The following is a 22,089-nucleotide window of genomic DNA, read 5'->3' as shown; positions in this document are numbered from 1 at the left end:
CTGTCAAAACGTGCATGGGCATTAAAACATAAAAAAAAATTATAGGATGAACAAATTACTATAAAAACTTATTTAATTCACTAAGTGTGTGTATACATATTAATTTAGACATTGTTTTTAATATATAAGTCATTTGAAAGTCCTAAATATTTGAATTTCCTATATAGTTAAAAAGAAAAGCAAATTTTTAATTAATTTTAAAGTCTTGAATATAAGTAAAATATTTACATTGCATTTTTATTCGACATGAAATTTAGTTTTAAAGAAAAAAAAATTAATTATATTTCGTGTAGACGTTTCGTTCTTTTATTATATAAATTTAGGCTTGTACTATTTAATATGATTAAATAAGGCATCAAATAATCATTTTGGGTGCTTAATTGAACATGGATTAATTATTTTGTTTGATTAAAATAAGAATTTTTAAAATACATTTAATTGTTTCGCGTTAATTTTCTTTTAGTTTAGACGTTATTGTATTAAATACTTTTAATTTATATGTCCCCATATTTTTAAGTTCTTAATTGAAAATCAATTGAAGTCACCATATAAGAACGTTCTCATCAGAAAGGATTTATGGTCAATTAGTATAGCTCATATAAGGTAAAATATTTATTGATTTAAATTCCTAAATATTAGGACTTCTTACCTAGTTTAATAAGGAAAGATTTAATATACTAAAAATTAATTGATTTTAAATTCCTAAATATTAGGAAAGTAACTTAAATTACAATTTTATTCATTATAAAAACTGTTTTTAAAGGGAAGAAAAGGCGAATAACATTTCGCTAAGGGTATTCGTACTTTTAATATAATATAGTATATATAGTACTAGTTCTTATAAACGTGCGTTACGCGTTAATAATGACCCCACATTGGTCACAGTTCTAACGATCATGCCTAAATTTTACAATTGGAATACGTATTAGTTGCAAGAAATAAGTAATCATTCTATCTGTTGTTAGTTACTTAGTATAAATATTAAATAGCTTAATTTATCATTCATATGTAACTATTATTTCGAGCCTCTTTTGTTCTTCCACGATTGTTCTTCGCTTTTATCAGTATACAAATTAAATTACGTATGTACAAAATATTAAGAGAAACCACACGTAATGTATAGAGTAACTGATAAAGGAACTAATATGAAATACTTTACATAGTTTAGAATGAGAGTATCCAATGTAGTGAGAAGGAAATTACCAAATAATGTTCTGATGGTTGTGACCCGCCCAGTCGTTTTGAATATTATAACTCATTCTCCCATTTACTGCTCAATTCCTGCCTTACAATTGATTTATGACTTATCGGATTAGTTGATTCGGGTTCGGAAGGAATGAGGGGTGAAATGAGACACTTAGTCTCACAATTGAAAATTTAAGTTAGAAAAGTTGACCGGATATGGACCTATATATAAACGACCTCGGATTAAAATTCTGATAGTTCCAATAGCTCTGTATGGTGATTTTGGACTTAGAAGCGTATCCGAAAATATTTTTGGAAGTCCGTAATAGAATTAGGTTTGAAATGACGAAAGTTGAATTTTGGGAAAGTTTGACCGGGGGTTGACTTTTTGATATCGGGATCAAAATCCGATTCTAAAAATTAAAATACCTTTGTTATGTCATTTATGACTTGTGTACAAAATTTGAGGTCAATCAGACGTGATTTGACAGGTTTCGGGGTCATTTGTAGAAAGTAGAAATTTCAAAGTTCAATAGGCTTGAATTGAGGTGTAATTCATGGTTTTAGCATTTTTTGAGGTGATTTGAGGATTCGACTAAGTTCCTATGATATTTTAGGACTTGTTGGTATATTTGGTTGAGGTCCCGAGAGGCTCGGGTGAGTTTTGGATGGTTAACGGATAACAAATTTGGACTTGAACAGCTGCTGAAATTTTCTCATATCTGATGATATTTTCCTTCTACGCGATCGCGTAAGCTTAGTTGGTCAGTGGGGGTTTTGTTCTACGCGATCGCGTAGGGTTAATGTGAGGCAGTGGCATTTTGTGCTTTGCGATTGTGTGAAGCGGGACGCGATCGCATAGCTCTGGGATTTTGTGACTCACGAACGCTTGAAGAAGGTCGCGTTCGAGTAGAGTAAGTGGAGCGGATGTAGAAGTTACGCGTTTTGTGCTTCGCGATCGTGTGGACGAGTCCGTGATCGCGTAGAGTAAAATCTGGGTGATGAAAAATTGTTCTTCGCGATCGCGTGGGGATGTTCGCGATCGCGTAGAGCAAATATCTGGGCAGAGAGTTTAAGTTCTGAAAATGGGACTTCGTCCCATTTTCAGTTTTTGACGGATCTGACCTCGGGAAGAGGCGATTTTCGGAAATTTTTCAAGGAAAATAACGGGGTAAGTGTTCTTAACTCAATATTGATTAAATTACCCGAATCCATGGTTATTTTTATTATTTAATTGGTGAATTAAGTTGGAAGAGTTTGAAAACCCTCTTAGTTTAAATTAAAGATTTGAGGGTCGAGTTGGGGTCGGATTTTGATAAAATTTATATGGTTAGACTCGTGGTTGAATGGACTTTCGAATTTTGTAACTTTTATTGAGTTCCAAGATATGGGCCCCACAGGCGATGTTTGAGCTAAAATTCATATTTTTATGGAAAATTAGCATTTTCTTATGCAATTAATTCCAATGAATTTTATTGTCTGAAACAAATTATTTATGGATAGATTCGAGGCGTTGGGAGGCCAATTCACGAGGAAAGTACATTGCAGAATAAGAATTTCACGGCTTGAGGTAAGTAACAGTTTTAAATCTGGTCATGAGGGTATGAAACCTCGGAATGTTGTGTCATAGGATTATTTTGGAGGTGACGCACATGTTAGGTGACGGGCGTGTGGGCGTGCACCAAGGAGATTGTGACTTGGTTCGTCCCGTGAAACTGTAAAGTTGAATAATTTGTTGTTAGCTATATGCTCTCTATGTGTTGAAGAAATTTGACTATAAATCATGTTAGAAATCATGCTTAGGCTATGTGATAGTACTTTTGGGACCCACCGAGGTCGCGTACTTGTTGAATTATTTGCTAATTACTGTCTTGTACTCAGTCATGATTTTTCTTGCGTATTATACCTCAGTCTTTTCTGGATATTTGTTGATACACTATATTATCTTTGTTTGGGCTAATCTTTGTAATTTCTGAGAGCCTGGGAGACTAGAGAGATTGAGGACTGAGTAAGGCCGAGGGGCTGTCGGTGAGGTAAGGATATTATGGCATGTGAGTTCTCCGTGCAGGATATTATAACACGTGAGTTATCCGTACAGATTATGGCGCTTGGGCTGTAGGAGCCCCTCTAGAGTTTGTACATCCCCAGTGAGTGTGGGTACCCATTGAATGTGAGTGCTGAGGGCTGAGAGCTAAGTGGTTGAGGTGTTGTGATGAGTTGAGTGACTGTTGCCTGAGAGGCTGTACTTGCTTTGCATTTGTTGTTGTACTTGGCTGCTATCTGTCATTGTTGTGAAATCTCTGAAAGATTTTATATCTGAATTACATGAACTTGAACTGTATAAAATTAATTTGACTTAAACTGCCGGATTTGAAAGCATGTCTATTCTTTGCTGGAATTACTGAAAGTGAACTATAACTTTGTAGATCGTCAGTATCTTTAGTTCCTTAGTTATTATTGTTACTTGCTGAGTTGATTGTACTCATACTACACCCTGCACTTCATGTGCAGATCCAGGTGTTCCCGGACATAGCGGGTGTTGATCATTTCTCGCAGTTGATTTTCAGGAGATTTTGAGGTAGCTGCCGTATTCTACAGACCTTGTCTCTCCTTCTCTATCTACTTATTTATTGTATTTGGTCTCAGACTATTATAGACCGTATTTTCCAGACTTGTAACTCATGTACTGAGTGACACCAGGTTTTCGGGAGTGTTCGTGTCAGTATTTGTGAAATTTTATATTGTATTAAATTATTCTATTTTCAAACTTAAGAGAAATTGTGATTTATTGAGATTTCCGGCTTGTCTAGTATCGAGATAGGCAACATCACGACATGTTAGGATTTTGGGTCGTGACAAGTTGGTATCAGAACCCTAGGTTACATAGGTCTCACGAGTCATGAGTAGGTTTAGTAGAGTCTTGCGGATCGGTACAGAGAAATGTGTACTTATCTTCGAGAGGCTGCAGAACCCTTAGGAAAATTTCACTTTCTTCTATTCTGTCGTGCGAATTTGTTGATTCTGGAAACTAAATTTCTGCTATTCTATTCTCTCACAGAAGGTGAGGACACATACTACCGGATCGGACGGTCAACCACCAGTGCCACCAGTTAGGGCCGCGAGAGGCCGGGGCCGTGGTAGAGGCCGGGGTCGAGGTAGAGGTCGAGGTGTAGCTCGTACCACAGTTAGACCAGCACCTGTAGTACCACCAGTTGCTCCAGCTCAGGAGCAAATTCATATAGCTGAGCAGACATGATCAGCTCAGGCACCAGCTGTGCCCATTGAGATTTCAGGCCTTCAGGAGACTTTGGCCCAGATATTGGCAGCCTGCACTGGTCTGGCTCAGGTGATTTTGGCTCAGGCCGCACCTTCCACTTCTCAGGCCGGGGGAGGTACTCATACCCCTGTTGCCCGTACTCTAGACCAGGTAGTACAAGGACTTCAGATACCGGGGGTACTACCAACCCAGCCGGTTGCAGCTGCTCAGGCCCCGGTAGTTCCTGTTATAGCAGATGATGAGCAGAGGAGACTTGAGAGATTTGAGAGGCTTCGACCTCCACCATTTAGCGGTGCTGAGTCAGAGGATGCCCAGGGTTTTCTAGATAAGTGTCAGCGGATACTTTGGACAGTTAGTATTCTAGAGACTAGTGGCATCTCATTCACTACTTTTCAGTGTTCTAGGGCTGCCTTCAGATGGTGGGAGTCTTACGAGAGGTGTAGGCCGATCGGTGCAGCACCCCTTACGTAGCAACAATTCTCCGGTCTATTCCTGGAGAAGTTCGTGCCTTAGTCCCGTAGAGAGGAGCTGCGCAGGCAGTTCGAGCAGCTTCGCCAGGGTGATATTTCCGCGACGCAGTATGAGATGAGATTTTCAGAACTGGACCGTCATGCTATCTGGTTGATTCCCATAGACAGCGAAAGGATCAGGAGGTTCATAGATAGCCTCACTTTTCAGCTACGATTACTCATGGCTAGAGAAAGAGAGAGAAAGAGTATCCGGTGCTACTTTCGACGAGGTTGTCGACATTGCTCGTTGGATTGAGATGGTTTGCAGCCAAGAGCGGGTTGAGAGGAGGCTGAGAGGCCTCGTGGTTTCGGTGATTTCAGCGGTGTTCCTTCAGGGGTTCAGTTTTACCGCGGTAGGGGCCGTTCATACAGACGCGCTCAGGCGGGTCGTCCAGCTCATCGTGGTGTATCAGCTAGCCACGGTTCTTACAGTTCTCACTCAGGCCAGTCTTCATTCAGTGCACTACCAGCACAGACTTCTCATCATGCCTCGTCTGCTCAGTCTTCTATAGGCAATTCTTCGAGTTATCAGGAGTAGCAGTTCCGTCATAGGAGGGATTGTTTTGAGTGCGGAGAATTGGGTCATTTCAAGAGAGATTGTCCTAGGCTGTTGAGTGGGACTCCGCAGCAAAGTTCTCGACCAACGACACCAGCACCAGCAGTTACACCACCTGCCCAGCCAGCTCGGGGTAGGGGTCAGGCAGCTAGGGGTCACCCAAGAGGGGGAGGCCGATCAGGCGGCAGGCAGGCTCGATTCGATGCTTTTCCTGCTAGGCCAGATGTTGTTGCCTCGAGTGCAGTGATCACATGTATTGTTTCAGTGTGCCACAAGGAGGCTTCTTTATTATTTAACCCTGGTTTCACTTATTCATATGTATCATCATATTTTGCCCATTATCTGGATATGCCCTATGAATCCTTAGTTTCACCTGTTTGTGTATCTACACTGGTGGGCGATATTATTATTGTGGATCATGTATATCAGTCGTGCGTGGTAACTATTGGGGAACTGGAGACTAGAGTTGATCTCTTATTACTCGGTATGGTTTATTTCGATGTAATCCTGGGTATGGATTGGTTGTCTCCATGTCACGCTATTCTGGACTGTCACACAAAAATCGTGATGTTAACGATGCAGGGGTTGCCTAAGGTTGAATGGAAGGGTTCTCTAGATCTTGTTCCTAGCAGGGTAATTTCTTATTTGAAGGCCCAACATATGGTTGGAAAGGGATGCTTGTCATATTTGGCCTTTGTGAGAGATGTTGATGCAGATACTCCTATTATTGATTCAGTACCGGTCGTGCGAGACTTTCTAGATGTATTCCCTGCAGACCTGCCGGGTATTCCACCCGACAGGGATATTGATTTCGGTATTGACTTGGTGCAGGGCACTCAGCCTATTTCTATTCTTCCGTATCGTATGGAACCAGCTGAGTTAAAAAAATTAAAAGAGCAACTTCATGAACTCCTTGAAAAGGGGTTTATTAGGACTAGTGTGTCACATTGGGGTGCACCGGTTCTGTTTGTGAAAAAGAAAGATGGTACTATGCGGATGTGCATTGATTATAGGCAGTTGAACAAAGTTACAATCAAGAATAAATATCCATTGTCACGTATTGATGACTTATTTGACCAGCTTCAGGGAGCGAGGGTGTTCTCCAAAATTGATTTGAGATCTGGGTATCACCAGTTGAAAATTCAGGATTTGGATATTCTCAGGACTCCATTCAAAACTCGTTATGGCCACTATGAATTTCCTGTGATGTCTTTTGGGATAACCAATGCCCCAACATCATTTATGCATTTGATGAATAGTATATTCCAGCCATATCTTGATTTATTTGTCGTGGTATTTATCGATGATATTCTGGTGTACTCACATAGCTAGGAGGAGCATGCACAACACTTGGGTATTGTATTACAGAGGCTGAGAAAGGAGAGACTTTATGCTAAATTCTCTAAGTGTGAGTTTTGGCTTAGTTCGGTGGCATTCTTGGGACATATAGTATCCAATAAAGAAATTAAGGTGGATCCGAAGAAAATAGAGGCAGTTTAGAATTGGCCCAGACCATCCTCAGTTACTGAGATTCGGAGTTTTCTCGGCTTGGCCGATTATTATCGTCGCTTCGTGGAGGGATTCTCGTCTATTGCATCACCTATGACTAAATTGACCCAGAAAAGTGCTCCGTTCAGGTGGTTGGATGAGTGTGAAGTGAGCTTTCAGAAGCTCAAAACAGCTTTGACTACAGCTCCAGTATTGGTGTTGCCTACAGGTTCAGACTCTTATACTGTGTATTGTGATGCGTCGCATATTGGTGTACTCACGTAGCTAGGAGGAGCATGCACAACACTTGGGTATTGTATTACAGAGGCTGAGAGAGGAGAGACTTTATGCTAAATTCTCTAAGTGTGAGTTCTGGCTTAGTTCGGTGGCATTCTTGGGACATATAGTGTCCAATGAAGAAATTAAGGTGGATCCGAAGAAAATAGAGGCAGTTCAGAATTGGCCCAGACCATCCTCAGTTACTGAGATTCGGAGTTTTCTCGGCTTGGCCGGTTATTATCATCGCTTCGTGGAGGGATTCTCGTCTATTGCATCACCTATGACTAAATTGACCCAGAAAGGTGCTCCGTTCAGGTGGTCGGATGAGTGTGAAGAGAGCTTTCAAAAGCTCAAAACAGCTTTGACTATAGCTCCAGTATTGGTGTTGCCTACAGGTTTAGAGTCTTGTATTGTGTATTGTCACGCGTCGCGTATTGGTCTCGACGCAGTGCTTATGCAAGACGGTAGGGTGATTGCCTATGCATCCAGACAGTTAAAGGTACATGAGAAGAATTATCTAGTCCACGATCTTGAGTTAGCAGCTATTGTTCATGCCTTGAAAATTTGGCGGCATTACTTGTACAGTGTGAGGTATATACCGATCATCGGAGTCTACAACATTTGTTTAAACAGAATGATCTTAACTTGCGGCAGCGAAGGTTGGAGTTGCTTAAGGATTATGATATCACCATTCTCTATCATCCCGGAAAGGCCAATGTGGTGGCCGATGCCTTGAGTCGTAAGGCGGAGAGTTTGGCCAGCTTAGCATACTTACGGGTAGCTGAGAGGCCTTTAGCCTTGGATGTTCAGGCCTTGGCTAATCAGTTTGTTAGATTGGATGTTTTGGAGCCGAATCGAGTTTTGGCGTGTGTGGTTTCCCAGTCTTCTCTGTATGATCGTATTAGAGAACGTTAGTATGATAACCCACATCTGCTTGTCCTTAAGGACACGGTTCAATACGGAGATGCCATGAAAGTCACTATTGGAGATGACAGTGTATTACAGATGCAAGGCAGGCTATGTGTGCCTAATGTAAATGGTTTGCGTGAGTTGATTCTCCATGAAGCTTACCGTTCGCGGTACTCTATTCATGCAGGCGCCGCGAAGATGTATCAGGATTTGAGGCAACACTATTGGTAGAGGCGAATAAAGAAAGATATAGTTGGGTTTGTAGCTCGGGGTCTAAATTGTCAACAGGTAAAGTATGAACATCAGAGGCTAGGAGGATTGCTTCAGAGACTTGAAATTCAGGAGTGGAAGTGGGAGCGTATTACCATGGACTTCGTATTTGGGTTCCCACGGAGTTTGAGAAAGTTTGATGTTGTTTGGGTAATAGTAGATCGGTTGACCAAGTCCGCGCATTTTATTCTAGTTGGTACTAATTATTCTTCGGAGCGGTTGGCTGGGATTTATATTCGTGAGATTGTTCGCCTACACGGTGTGCCAGTGTCCATTATTTTGGATTGGGGTACGCAGTTTACCTCACAATTTTGGAGGGCAGTACAATGAGAATCGGGCACACGGGTTCAGTTGAGTACAACATTTCACCGTTAGACGGACGAATAGTCCGAGCGCACTATTTAGATATTGGAGGATATGTTACGCGCTTGTGTCATTGATTTTGGGGGTTTTTGGGATCAATTTCTGCCACTCGCGGAGTTTGCTTACAATAACAGCTACTAGTCGAGTATTCAGATGGCTCTGTATGAAGCTTTATATGGGAGACGGTGTCGGTCTCTAGTGGGTTGGTTAGAGCCGGGGGAGGTTAGACTATTGGGTACTAACTTGGTTCAGGATGCTTTAGAGAAGGTCAAAGTAATTCAGGAACGGCTTCGCACGGCACATTCTAGACAGGAGAGTTATGCCGACAGGAAGGTCTATGACGTTGCTTACATGGCTGGGAAGAAGGTTCTGCTCAAGATTTCACCCATGAAGGGTGTGTTGAGGTTTGGGAAGAAAGGCAAGTTGAGCCCTCGGTATATTGGGCCTTTTGAGATACTTAAGAAAATTGGAGAGGTGGCTTATGAACTTGCTTTGCCACCTAGTCTATCAGGTGTTCATCCAGTGTTCCATGTATCCATGCTCCGAAAGTATGTTAGGGATCCGTTCTGGATTTCAGTACAGTACAGTTGGGCAGTAATTTGACTTACGTGTGGAGCCGGTGGCTATTTTAGATCGGCAGGTTAGAAAACTGAGGTCAAAGAGCATAGCATCAGTGAAGGTGTAATGGAGAGACCACTCAGTCAGAGAAGCTACTTGGGAGATTGAGTAGGAGATGTAGAGCAAATATCAACACTTATTTGAGACTCCATGTATTATTCTAAACACGTTCGGGGACGAACGTTTGTTTAAGAGTGGGAGAATGTAACGACCCGGCCAGTCATTTTGAATATTATAACCCTGTTTCCCCATTTACTACTCAATTTCTACCTTACAATTTATTTATGACTTATCGAGTTAGTTGGTTCGGGTCCGGAAGGAATTCGGGGTGAAATGAGACACTTAGTCTCATAATTGAAAATTTAAGTTAAAAAAGTTGACCGGATATGGACCTATATGTAAATGACCTCGGATTCAAATTCTGATAATTCCAATAACTCGGTATGGTGATTTTGGACTTGGGAGCGTGTTCGGAAAAGTTTTTGGAGGCCCGTAGTAGAATTAGGCTTGAAATGCCGAAAGTTGACTTTTGGGGAAGTTTGATCGGGGGGTTGACTTTTTGATATCGGGGTCGGAATCTGATTCTAAAAATTGTAATACCTCTGTTATGTCATTTATGACTTGTGTGCAAAATTTGAGGTCAATCGGACGTGATTTGACAGGTTCTGGAGTCATTTGTAAAAATTAGAAATTTCAAAGTTCAATAGGCTTGAATTGGGGTGTAATTCATGGTTTTAGCGTTGTTTGAGGTGATTTGAGGATTCGACTAAGTTCGTATGATGTTTTAGGACTTGTTGGTATATTTGGTTGAGGTCCCGAGGGGCTCGAGTGAGTTTTGGATGGTTAACGAATCAAAAATTTGAACTTGAATAGCTGCTGAAATTTTCTGTTATCTAATGATGTTTTCCTTCTACGCAATCGCGTGAATGCGTCTGCGATCGCATAGGCTTAGTTGGTCAGTGGGGGTTATTTTCTACGCGATCGCGTGGGGATATCTGTGATCATGTAGGGTTAATGTGAGGCAGTGGCATTTTGTGCTTCGCTATCGCATGAAGCGGGACGCTATCGCGTAGCTCTGGGATTTTGTGACTCGCGAGTGCGTGAAGAAGGTTGCGTTTGCGTAGAGTAAGTGGAGCGAAAATAGAAGTCACGCATTTTGTGCTTCATGATCGTGTGGACGAGTCCGCGATCGCGTAGAGTAAAATCTGAGCGATGGAAAATTGTTCTTCGCGATCGCGTAGAGAAAATGTTTGGGAAGAGAGTTTAAGTTCTGAAAATGGGACTTCGTCCCATTTTCAGTTTTTGACGGATTTGAGCTCGGGAAGAGGCAATTTTCGGGAATGTTTCAAGGAAAACAACGGGGTAAGTGTTCTTAACTCAATATTGGTTAAATTACCCTAATCCATGGTTGTTTTTATCATTTAATTGGTGAATTAAGTTGGAAGAGTTTGAAAACCCTCTTAGTTTAAATTGAAGTTTGAGGGTCGAGTTGGGGGTTAGATTTTGATAAAATTGGTATGGTTAGACTCGTGGTTGAATGGGCTCCCAAATTTTGTAACTTTTGTCGAGTTCCAAGACATGGGGCCCCCGGGCAAGGTTTGGGCTAAAATTCAGATTTTTATTAAAAATTAGTATTTTTTTATGGAATTAATTCCAATGAATTTTATTGACTGAAACGAAATATTTATTGCTAGATTCGAGGCATTGGGAAGCCAATTCACGAGGAAAGGACATTGCAGAATAAGAATTTTACGGCTTGAGGCAAATAACCATTTTAAATTTGGTCCTGAGGGTATGAAACCCCGGAATTTTGTGTCATGTGATTATTTAGGAGGTGACGCACATGCTAGGTGACGGGCGTGTGGGCGTGCAGCGAGGGGATTGTGACTTAGTCTGTCCCTTGAAACTGTAAAGTTGAATAATATTTTGTTAGCTATATGGTCTCTATGTGTTGAAAAATTTGACTATAAATCATGTTAGAAATCATGCTTAGGCTATGTGATAGTACTGTTGGGACCCACCGATGTCGCGTACTTGTTGAATTATTTGCTAATTGCTGTCTTGTACTCAGTCATAATTTTTATTGCGTATTATACCTCAGGCTTTTCTGGATATTCGTTGATACACTATGTTATCTTTGTTTGGGTTGATCTTTGTGATTTCTGAGAGCCCGAGAGACTGAGTAAGGCCGAGGGCCTGTCGGTGAGGTAAGGATATTATGGCATGTGAGTTGTCCGTGCAGGATATTATAGCACGTGAGTTGTCCGTGCAGCACAAGAGTTGTTTGTGCAGATTATGGCGCTTGGGATGTAGGAGCCCTTCCGGAGTCTGTACACCCCCAGTGAGCGCGGGTACCCATTGAGTGTGAGTGCTGAGGGCTGACGGCTGAGAGCCGAGTGGTTGAGCTGTTGTGATGAGTTGAGTGACTGTTTCCTAAGAGGCTGTACTTGCTTTGCATTTGTTGTTTCACTTGGTTGTTATCTGTCATTGTTGTGAAATCTCTGAAAGATTTTATATCCGGATTACATAAACTTGAACTGTATAAAATTGATTTGACTTAAACTGTCGGATTTGAAAGCATGTCTCTTCTTTTCTGGAATTACTGAAAGTGAACTATAACTGTTTAGCTCGTCAGTATCTTCAGTTCCTTAGTTATTATTGTTACTTGCTGAGTTGGTTGTACTCATACTATACCCTGCACTTCGTGTGCAGATCCAGGTGCTCCCGAACATAGCGGGTGTTGATCATTTCGCGCAGTTGATTTTCAGGAGATTATGAGGTAACTGCCATGTTCTGCAGACCTTTTCTCTCCTTCTGTATCTCCTTGTTTACTGTATTTGGTCTCATACTATTGTAGACCGTATTTTTCAGACTTGTATTCATATTAGATGCTCAAGTACTCAGTGACACCAGTTTTTGGGGAGTGTTCGTGTCAGTATTTGTGAAATTTTATATTGTATTAAATTATTGTATTTCTAACTTAAGAGAAATTATGGTTTATTGAGATTTTCGGTTTGCCTAGTATCGAGATAGGCGCTATCACAACAGGTTAGGATTTTGGGTCGTGACAATGGTGGTTTTATGCCTCTAGATAGAAAATCTATCTATCTATATTATATTAAAAGCACGAAAGCCCTTAGCGAAATGTCGTTCGCCTTTTTTACCCTTTAAAAATCAGTTTTACATTGGATAAAATTATAATTTAAATAACTTTCCTAATATTTAGGACTTTAAAATCAAATCAAATTTTTATTTACTAATTCAAACCTTATTTGAATTAGGTAAGAAGTCCTTAACATTTCCGAAATTTTATGACCTTTTCAATTAATAAAAGAATTATATCAATTTATGGTAAACTTCTCCATATGCACATAGTACACGTTAGGTTTGTCTATTTTTTCTTTTTTGCTTAAATATAATTAATCATTTATATTCTATTAGAATAAATTAATTAGTGGTAAATATTTAAACAATAATGAGAAATAAATATATCAACATAAATATACTTTCCATGTTAGATATAATAATAACTACCATTAACATTTTATATATTGGATATTACAATTGATTTTCTAAATTTTCAATGAACTAATATCTTAATTGTATATAATTTTAGTATCTTAATAAAAAAATAGAGAAATTTTCCTTACACCAAGAATATCGTTGTCACGACCCGAAATCCCCCACCGTCGGGTCCGTGATGACGCCTAACATCCCACTTGCTAGGCAAGCCGACGTTAAAGTATTATGAAGTCAACTCTTATACATTGCAGTAATTAACAGTAATTAAGCCATAATGAGTGCGGAATATTATAACAACTTTATCATTTATCACTTTCTGGATCTGGTGTCACAATTCACGAGGTTAGGCATCACCCTTCGTGCATTAACTCTCATAATATGGCACGGCATCGCCCTTCGTGCATTAACACTCACAATATGGCACAGCATCACCCTTCATGCATTAACGCTCACAATATGGCACGGCATCACCCTTCGTGCATTAACACTCACAATATAGCACGGCATCATCCTTCGTGCATTAACGCTCATAATATGGTACGGCATCACCCTTAGTGCATTAACACTCACAATATGACACGACATCACCCTTCGTGCATTAATACTCACAATATGGCACGGCATCACACTTCGTGCATTAACACTCTCCCTTACGACATATTAATGAACAAGTAATACCAGGGAGATAGAATCAACAAGAACAAGCCTTACTTCAACAATGGTTCCACAATACAAACCTCAACTTTCGAATCAATACTCAATTATCACAAAACCCGTAAACACGATAAGTACGATCAATTTAGTAAGTAACTAGTCCAAGCATGGATAACAAGATCAAGTACGCAAGAAACTACAAGGAACAAGTTTCACCTGCATGCTTTAACCCGGCAACAACGCATAAGTACTCGTCACCTTACATATACGTTGTACCCAACATCTAAACATGTAGCAAATAGACAAACAATTCCTAATCCCTCAAGTCAGGGTTAACCACGACACTTACCTCGCTCCAACGACCAAACTCAAAGCTCAATCACAACTTTTCCTTTCACACAAGCCTCCGAACTGATAGAATCTAGCAAATTAGCAACCAAACAATTCAATTTAAGCCTTAGGAACTACCCACGATTGTAAAGAATTCAATTTAGGCCATTTTTTAAAAAGTCAACAAAAGTCAACACCCGGGCTCGCTTGGTCCAAACCCGGAATTCGGACCAAAACCCGATTACCCATTCACCCCCGAGCCCGGTTATATAATTGGTTTGGGAATCCAACCTCAATTTGATGTCTAAATCCCCAAATTACCAAATCCCTAATTTCTACCCAAAAAAACTCCAATTCCACCATGAAAACCTTAGATTTTAAGTTGAAATCTTAGGAAAAGTAGTGAAAGATTGAAAGGAAATAGGTTCGAATCACTTACCAACGATTTGGGGGAGAAGAAGTCAAGGAAAAATCGCCTCTAAGGTTTTAGGTTTTGAAAATTTGGGAAATGAACCAAAAATCTCGTATAAGTCCTATTTCATCAGCTACAGATGTCGCATTTGCGTCGTGGGCTTCACAAATGCGAAGCCCGCAAATGCGAAGAAACAATCGCAAATGCGAAGTCCTTCACACCTCTGATGTCTTCGCAATTGCAAAGAATTGTTCGCAAATGCGAACTCTGGATGACCGCAAATGCGATACTATCATCGCAAATGCGAGATCAGAGGCCTGCAACATGATCAGTACACCAGCAATTTCACCAAGTCCAAATTCACTCTGAAGCATATCTGAAACTCACCCGAGCCCTCGGGCTCTAAACTAAATGTGCACACTAGTCTAAAAATATCATACGAACTTGCTCGCGCGATTAAATCGCCAAAATAACACCAAGAACTACGAATTGAACACCAATCAAGTGAGATTTTACAAGAAAGCTTTGAAATTTCTATTTTCACAACCGGGCGTCCGAATCACGTCAAACCAAGTCCGTTACTCACCAAATTTCACAGACAAGTCATAAATGTGGTATTGGACCTATACCGGGTTCCAGAACCAAAATACGGATCAGTTATCCAAAAAGTCAAACTTTGGTCAAACATTTCAAATTCAATAAGTCTTTAACTTTCAAATTTTGACAAAGTCCGATATCTCGGGTTAGGGACTTTCGAATTCGATTCTAGGCATACGTCCAAGTCCCAAATCACGATACGGACCCACCGGGACCGTCAAAACATAAATCCTGGTCCATTTATGAAAAATGTTGACCGAAGTCAACTCAAATAATGTTTTTAGGCAAAATTTCTCGTTTTTGACATAAATGTTTTCCGAAAAGACGTCCGGACTGCGCACACAAATTGACGAAGGCTAAATCATGATTTTTAAAGGCTTCGGATCACAGAATTAGGTTTCAAAACACGAGATGACCTATCGGGTCATCACATATTTCACCTCTAAAATAATCGTTCGTCCTCGAACGGACATAGAAAAGTACTTGAATTGGTGAATAGGTGGGGATATCTACTTCGCATGTCCGACTTGGACTCCCAAGTAGCTTCCTCGACGAGATGACCTCTCCACTGCACTCGAACTGAAGGATAACTCTTCGATCTCAACTAACCAACCTGCTGGGCTAGAATAGTCACCGGCTCCTCCTCGTAAGTCAAATCCTTGTCCAACTAGACAGAACTAAAATCTAACACGTGGGACGGATCGCCGTGGTTCTTCTGGAGCATGGACACATGGAATACCGGATGAACTGATGATAAACTGGGTGGCAATGCAAGCTTGTAAGCCACCTCACCCACTCTCTAAAGAATATCAGAAGGTCCGATGTACCTAGGACTCAACTTGTCCTTCTTTCCAAACCTCATCACACCCTTCATGGGTGATAGCCGGAGCAACACCCTCTCTCCGACCATGAATGCAACATCACGAACTCTACAGTTGGCATACCTTTTCTGCCTGGACTGAGTTGTGTAAAGTCTATCCTGAATAATCTTGACCTTATCCAAGGCATCCTGTACTAAATCTGTATCCAACAACCAAGCCTCCCCCGGCTCGAACTACCCAACTGGCGACCGGCATCGCCTACCATATAATGCCTCATAGGGAGCCATCTGAATGCTCGACTGGTAGTTGTTGTTGTAGGCGAACTCTGCAAGGGGAAAGAACTGATCCCACGATCCTCCAAAGTCTATAACACATGCGCGGAACATATCTTCCAAGATCTGAATAGTGCGCTCGGACTGTCCATCCGTCTGAAGATGAAACGTTGTGCTCAACTCAACTCGCGTGCCCAACTCACGCTGTACTGCCCTCCAGAAATGCGAGGTGAACTGCGTCCCTTGATCAGAAATAATAGACATGGGCACACCGTGAAGACGGACGATCTTGCGGATATATATCTCTGCCAACCGCTCCGAAGAATAGGTAACTGCCATAGGAATGAAGTGCGCTGACTTAGTCATCCTGTCCACAATGACCCAAACTGCGTCGAACTTCCTCTGAGTCCGTGGGAGTCCAATAATGAAATCCATAGTGATACACTCCCACTTCCACTCGGGAATCTCTATCTTCTAAAGCAAACCACCAGGTCTCTGATGCTCATACTTCACTTGCTGATAATTCAGGCACCGAACTACATAAGCAACTATATCATTCTTCATCCTCCTCCACCAATAATGCCGCCGCAAGTCCTGATACATCTTGGCGGCACCCGAGTGAATAGAATACCGGGAACTGTGGGCATCCTTAAGAATCATCTCACGAAGTTCTTCCACATTAGGCACACAAACACGACCTTGCATCCTCAAAGCTCCATCATCTCCAACCGTAACCTGCTTGGCATCACCATGCCGCACCGTGTCCCTAAGGACAAGCAAATGAGAGTCATTATACTGTCGCTCCTTGATGCGCTCAAACAACGAAGACTGGGCGACTGTACAAGCTAGAATACGACTAGGCTCAGAAACATCCAACCTCACGAACTGATTGGCCAAAGCCTGAACATCTAATGCAAGCGGCCTCTCATTAACTAGAATGAATGCAAGACTGCCCATACTCACTGCCTTCCTACTCAATGCGTCGACCGCCACATTGGCCTTCCCGCGATGGTACAAGATGGTGATATCATAGTCTTTCAATAGCTCCAACCACTTCCTCTGCCTCAAATTGAGATCCTTTTGCCTGAACAAATACTGAAGGCTCCGATGATCCATGAAAACCTCGCACGACACGCCATAAAGATAGTGCCTCCAAATCTTCAGCGCATGAACAATGGTTGCCAACTCTAAATCATGAACAGGGTAATTCTTCTCATGAACCTTCAACTGTTGCGACGCATATGCAATCACCCTGCCCTCCTGCATCAATACTGAACCGAGCCCAACACGGGAAGCATCACAATATACCGTGTAAGATCCTGAACCTGTGGGCAACACCAACACCAGCGCTGTAGTCAAAGCCATCTTGAGCTTCTGAAATCTCGCCTCATACTTGTCCGACCATCTGAACGGGGCACCCTTCTGGGTCAACCTGGTCAACGAGGCTACTATAGATGAAAACCCCTCCACAAATCGACGGTAATAACCCTCCAAACCCAAGAAGCTCATGATCTTCGTGGCTGAAGTGGGTCAACAATATAAAGAAAAAGATTCGATATTTTAAGATAAAAAAGAATGATCTCTATATCTAAGGGGGCCAAAGTAGGAGCTTTTCAACATGGCCTGCATCCTAGTTTTTCTTCTCATATCAGCTCCCATTACCAATGGCAAATGAGTAGCATTTTGTGCCCCCTAAACAATAGTGAGAATAAGCTACACCCCAGCTAAGAGGCCAAAAAGAATGTCATTTATCTCCGGTCAACGAAAATAGTTGAACTTCTTACAGACTGAAAGAATGAATCTTATACCAATGCTAGAAATGCAGGTTCTCTTCATAGAAGTGAGCCAAAGCAGCAAATCCGATAACCTGAATATTATACCTGACCAAATTCAGTCAGTCTAAGAATCTCCTTATCAATTGGATCTTGAAGTTTCCTAGCCAAAAAGGTTCATTCGGATTCCTGCTTTGTGTTTTGTCCTTGAAGTATAATCCATTGATTACTCCAATATGTGGCAATTCTTAATAAAATCGTTCGAGTAGTCTACATACTTGGTCCAAAAAGGACGGAGATGCTCAAAGCCTAACTCCAGCCAAGGTTTGGATTGGCCATTGTAATGAATTACAGCAGCCTTCTTAACGTTCTCAATGTTGGACTTATTCTGATAGCCCAAGCCAAGCATGTGCCATGAGGGGTCAACGGGGTGAATTCCAGGGGACACGCTGCAAACCAAAAGAAAACTGATTAAAAATATGCCCCTAACCACACCTGATATATGCTAGAATGAATGGTACAACTCTGCTGGTGTGAGCCAACCCGAACTAGTTTTGGTTTGAGGCATGTTTGTTATAGTTGTTGTTGTAGAAGGTATGGTACTCTCTGCTTATATGCCAAGCATGCATGTCAAATGAATGATTTCACGGTGATATTCCCAGGTACTCTCACCCTCAACATACTCAAGTTATCTGTTTCAAATGCCTACTTCATCACACACGCACACACGATAACTTTGCACTGTACGGGTGCACGACTCATAAGCCCCTCACCAAAGCACATGTATATATATCATTGTGCTTGCGCTTAATACTTGTATGTCTGACTCTGGAGGGGCGGATCCTACCCAAGCACTAATCAAAAGCCTATAAGGCCTGCTGCGGCGTGCATCCCGATCCGAAACAATAATAATAATAATAATAACAGTAATAATAATAATAATAGTAATAACAGTAATAATAATAATAATAATAGTAATAACAGTAATAATAATAATAATAACAATAATAATAATAATAACAATAACAATAACAATAACAATAATAATAATAATAATAATAAGATAATAAAATAATAATAATAATAATAATAAGATAATAAAATAATAATAATAATAATAATAATAGTAATAACAATAATAATAATAATAACAATAATAATAATAATAATAATAATAATAATAATAATAATAATCTTTCCAAATCAATTTTTCCTCCACAACAATCTTTCCAAATGGGAACAAATGATAAGGTAGTTTATTTCACAACAACAACAACAACAAGAACAACAACAACAACAACAATAATAATAATAATAATAATAATAATAATAATACCTGAGGCACCGTGGGATGCCTGGAGTGTTGAATGAAATGGCCTGGGAGAATGGCCTCTACCAAAAGCACCCCTGCCTCCAGATGAGGCACTGCTGAACCCCCCCCCGGAATGACATGGTCTCTTGTCATACCCCTGACCTTCCTGAGCAAGAACCATCTCGACTAGCCTAGCGACATTGGTAGCCGCCTGAAAAGAAATCTCACTCCCAGTCTCCTTAGCCATCTGCAATCTGATAAGCTGAGCGAGTCCGTAAATAAACCTCCTCACTCTCTCTCTCTCTCTCTCTCTCTCTCTCTCTCTCTCTCTCTCTCTCTCTCTCTCTCTCTCTCTCTCTCTCTCTCTCTCTCTCTCTCTCTCTCTCTCTCTCGGTAGGAAGCAGGAGAAGAGCATGACGGGCCAAATCCACAAAACGGGTCTCACACTGAGTAACAGTCATACTGCCCTACTGGAGACGCTCGAACTGACGACGATGCTCCTCTCTCACTGTGATAGGAAGAAACTTCTCTAGGAAGAGCTGAGAGAACTGGTCCTAAGTAAGAGCAGGAGACCCAGCTGGTCTGGTTAACAAATAATCCCTCCACCATTTCTTGGAGGAACCAGTCATCTGAAATGCAGCAAAATTGACCCCATTGGTCTCCACTATACCCATGTTCCATAGCACCTCATGATAACTGTCAAGATACTCCTGGGAATCCTATGAAGGAGCACCACTAAAGTGAATCGGGAAGAGCTTGGCAAACTTGTCCAATCTCCATAAAGCCTTAGAAGACATAACTGACCCATCACCGATCTCTGCCACAACAACCGGCTGAACTACTCTGACTGGATGAGCAGTTGGAGTCTGATACTGGGGAGCCATCTACTCCGGAGCATGAGTAGTAGGAGTCTGGGCTCCTCCTCCAGCCTGAGAGACGGCTGGTGCCATGGAAAATATGCCAGCCTAGGCCACACTCTCTATAAGGCCCACCAAACGGACCAAAGCATCCCGAAGCACTAGGGTAGCAATGAACCCCTCTAGAACCTGAGCTGGCCCGGCAGGAACAGTCTTGGCTGGAGCCTCCTCCTCAAACTCTACCTGAGGCTCCACTACTGGGGCTCTGGGCTGAGCCTTGCCCCTACTTTGGCCTCTGGCACAGCCTCGGCCTCGACCTCTGCCCCTCGTAGGAGGTGCCACTGGAGGCTCTAGCTGCTGCTCAGCTGAAGAAGCGGTACGTGTTCTCGCTATCTGCGAGAGAATAAGAGTAGAAGAGTTCAATCAGTATTGAGAAAACAAAATTGCACGACAGAGAAGAATAGAAGTGAAATTTGTTCCTAAACTTCATAGCCTATGGGCGATAAGTACAGACGTCTCCGTACCGATCCCCCAGACTCTACTAAGCTCGCTCGTAAATTGTGAGACCTAGGCAACCTAGTGCTCTGATACCAATTTGTCACGACCCAAAATCCCCCATAGTCGGGACCGTGATGGCACCTAACATCCCACTTGCTAGACAAGCCGATGTTAAAGTATTATGAATTCAACTTTTATACATTACAGTAATTAATAGTAATTAAGCTATAACGGGTGTACAATATTATAACAACTTCATCATTTACCACTTCCCGTATCTGGTGTCACAATTCATGAGCATTCTAGAATTTACTACAAGTAATAGTCTGAGAGACGTACGACTGTTTGAATGAAAGAAACAGTAAAACATAAAAGATAGACGGGGACTTCAAGGTCTGTGAATGCTGACAGACCTACCTTGAGTCTCCGGATAGTGGGTCCAATAGCTAAACTCTCGATCAACCCAAGCCAGTACCAAAATCTTCACAGAAAGTGCAGAGTGCAGTATCAGTACAACCGACTCCATGTACTAGTAAGTGTCGAGCCTAACCTCGATGAAGTAGTGACGAGGCTATAACAAGATACCCACATAATAAACCTGTGCAAATAACAGTATATGTACAAGAAAACAACAATAACAGCTAAACATGTACTATTGGGAGGGGGACATGCTAAAGGGGCGCAGGATATAGGAGATATAGCGGAAATGATAACCAGAACAGTCAACATGCTTTTAACCAGTGAAAACAACTAAACATAATGAAGAAAATTTCACGGCATCACCCTTCGTGCATTAACTCTCATAATATGGCACAGCATCACCCTTCGTGTATTAACACTTACAATATGGCACGACATCACCCTTCGTGCATTAATGCTCACAATATGGCACGGCATCACCCTTCGTGCATTAACACTCACAATATGTCACGACATCACCCTTCGTGCATTAACGCTCACAATATGGCACGGCATCACCCTTCGTGCATTAACTCACAATATGGCACGGCATCACCCTTCGTGCATTAACACTCACAATATGACATGTCATCACCCTTCGTGCATTAACACTCACAATATGGTACGACATCACCCTTCGTGCATTAACGCTCTCCCTTACCACATATCAATGAACAAGTAATAGTAGGAAGATAGAATCAACAAGAACAAGCCTTACTTCAACAATGGTTCCACAATACAAACCTCAACTTTGGAATCGGTAATCAATTATCACAAAACCCGTAAACACAATAAGTACGATCAATTTAGTAAGTAACTAGTCCAAGCATGGATAACAAGATCAAGTACGCAAGAAACTACAAGGAACAAGTTTCACCCGCATGCTTTAACCCGACAACAACGCATAAGTACTCGTCACCTCACATATACGTTGTACCCAACATCTAAACATATAGCAAATAGACAAACGATTCCTAATCCCTCAAGTTAGGGTTAACCACGACACTTACCTCGCTCCAACGGCTAAACTCAAAACTCAATCACAACTTTTCTTTTCACACAAGCCTCTGAACCGATAAAATCTAGCAAATTACCAACCAGACAATTCAATATAAGCCTTAGGAACTAC

At 41.4% G+C, this 22,089-nt stretch overlaps 1 protein-coding gene across 1 annotated transcript; it reads right to left on the bottom strand.

Moving 5' to 3' along the window:
- Positions 1-16,536: 16,536 nt before the first annotated feature.
- LOC138902519 (uncharacterized) lies at positions 16,537-17,019 on the bottom strand. Its single transcript, XM_070190394.1, has one exon. It carries the CDS (start codon positions 17,017-17,019, stop codon positions 16,537-16,539), a length of 483 nt encoding a protein of 160 aa, XP_070046495.1.
- Between the last annotated feature and the right edge of the window lie 5,070 nt (positions 17,020-22,089).

This window comes from Nicotiana tomentosiformis, chromosome 12 (assembly GCF_000390325.3).
Source record: "Nicotiana tomentosiformis chromosome 12, ASM39032v3, whole genome shotgun sequence".
Classification (NCBI taxonomy): domain Eukaryota; kingdom Viridiplantae; phylum Streptophyta; class Magnoliopsida; order Solanales; family Solanaceae; genus Nicotiana; species Nicotiana tomentosiformis.
Note: the sequence above shows the minus strand (reverse complement) of the source record. Positions and strands in the feature narration are given on the sequence as shown.

What these genes read in the sequence shown, in the direction of transcription:
- LOC138902519 (XM_070190394.1), bottom strand. Translation starts at nt 17,019, where the DNA reads ATGGGCAGTCTTGCATTCATTCTAGTTAATGAGAGGCCGCTTGCATTA.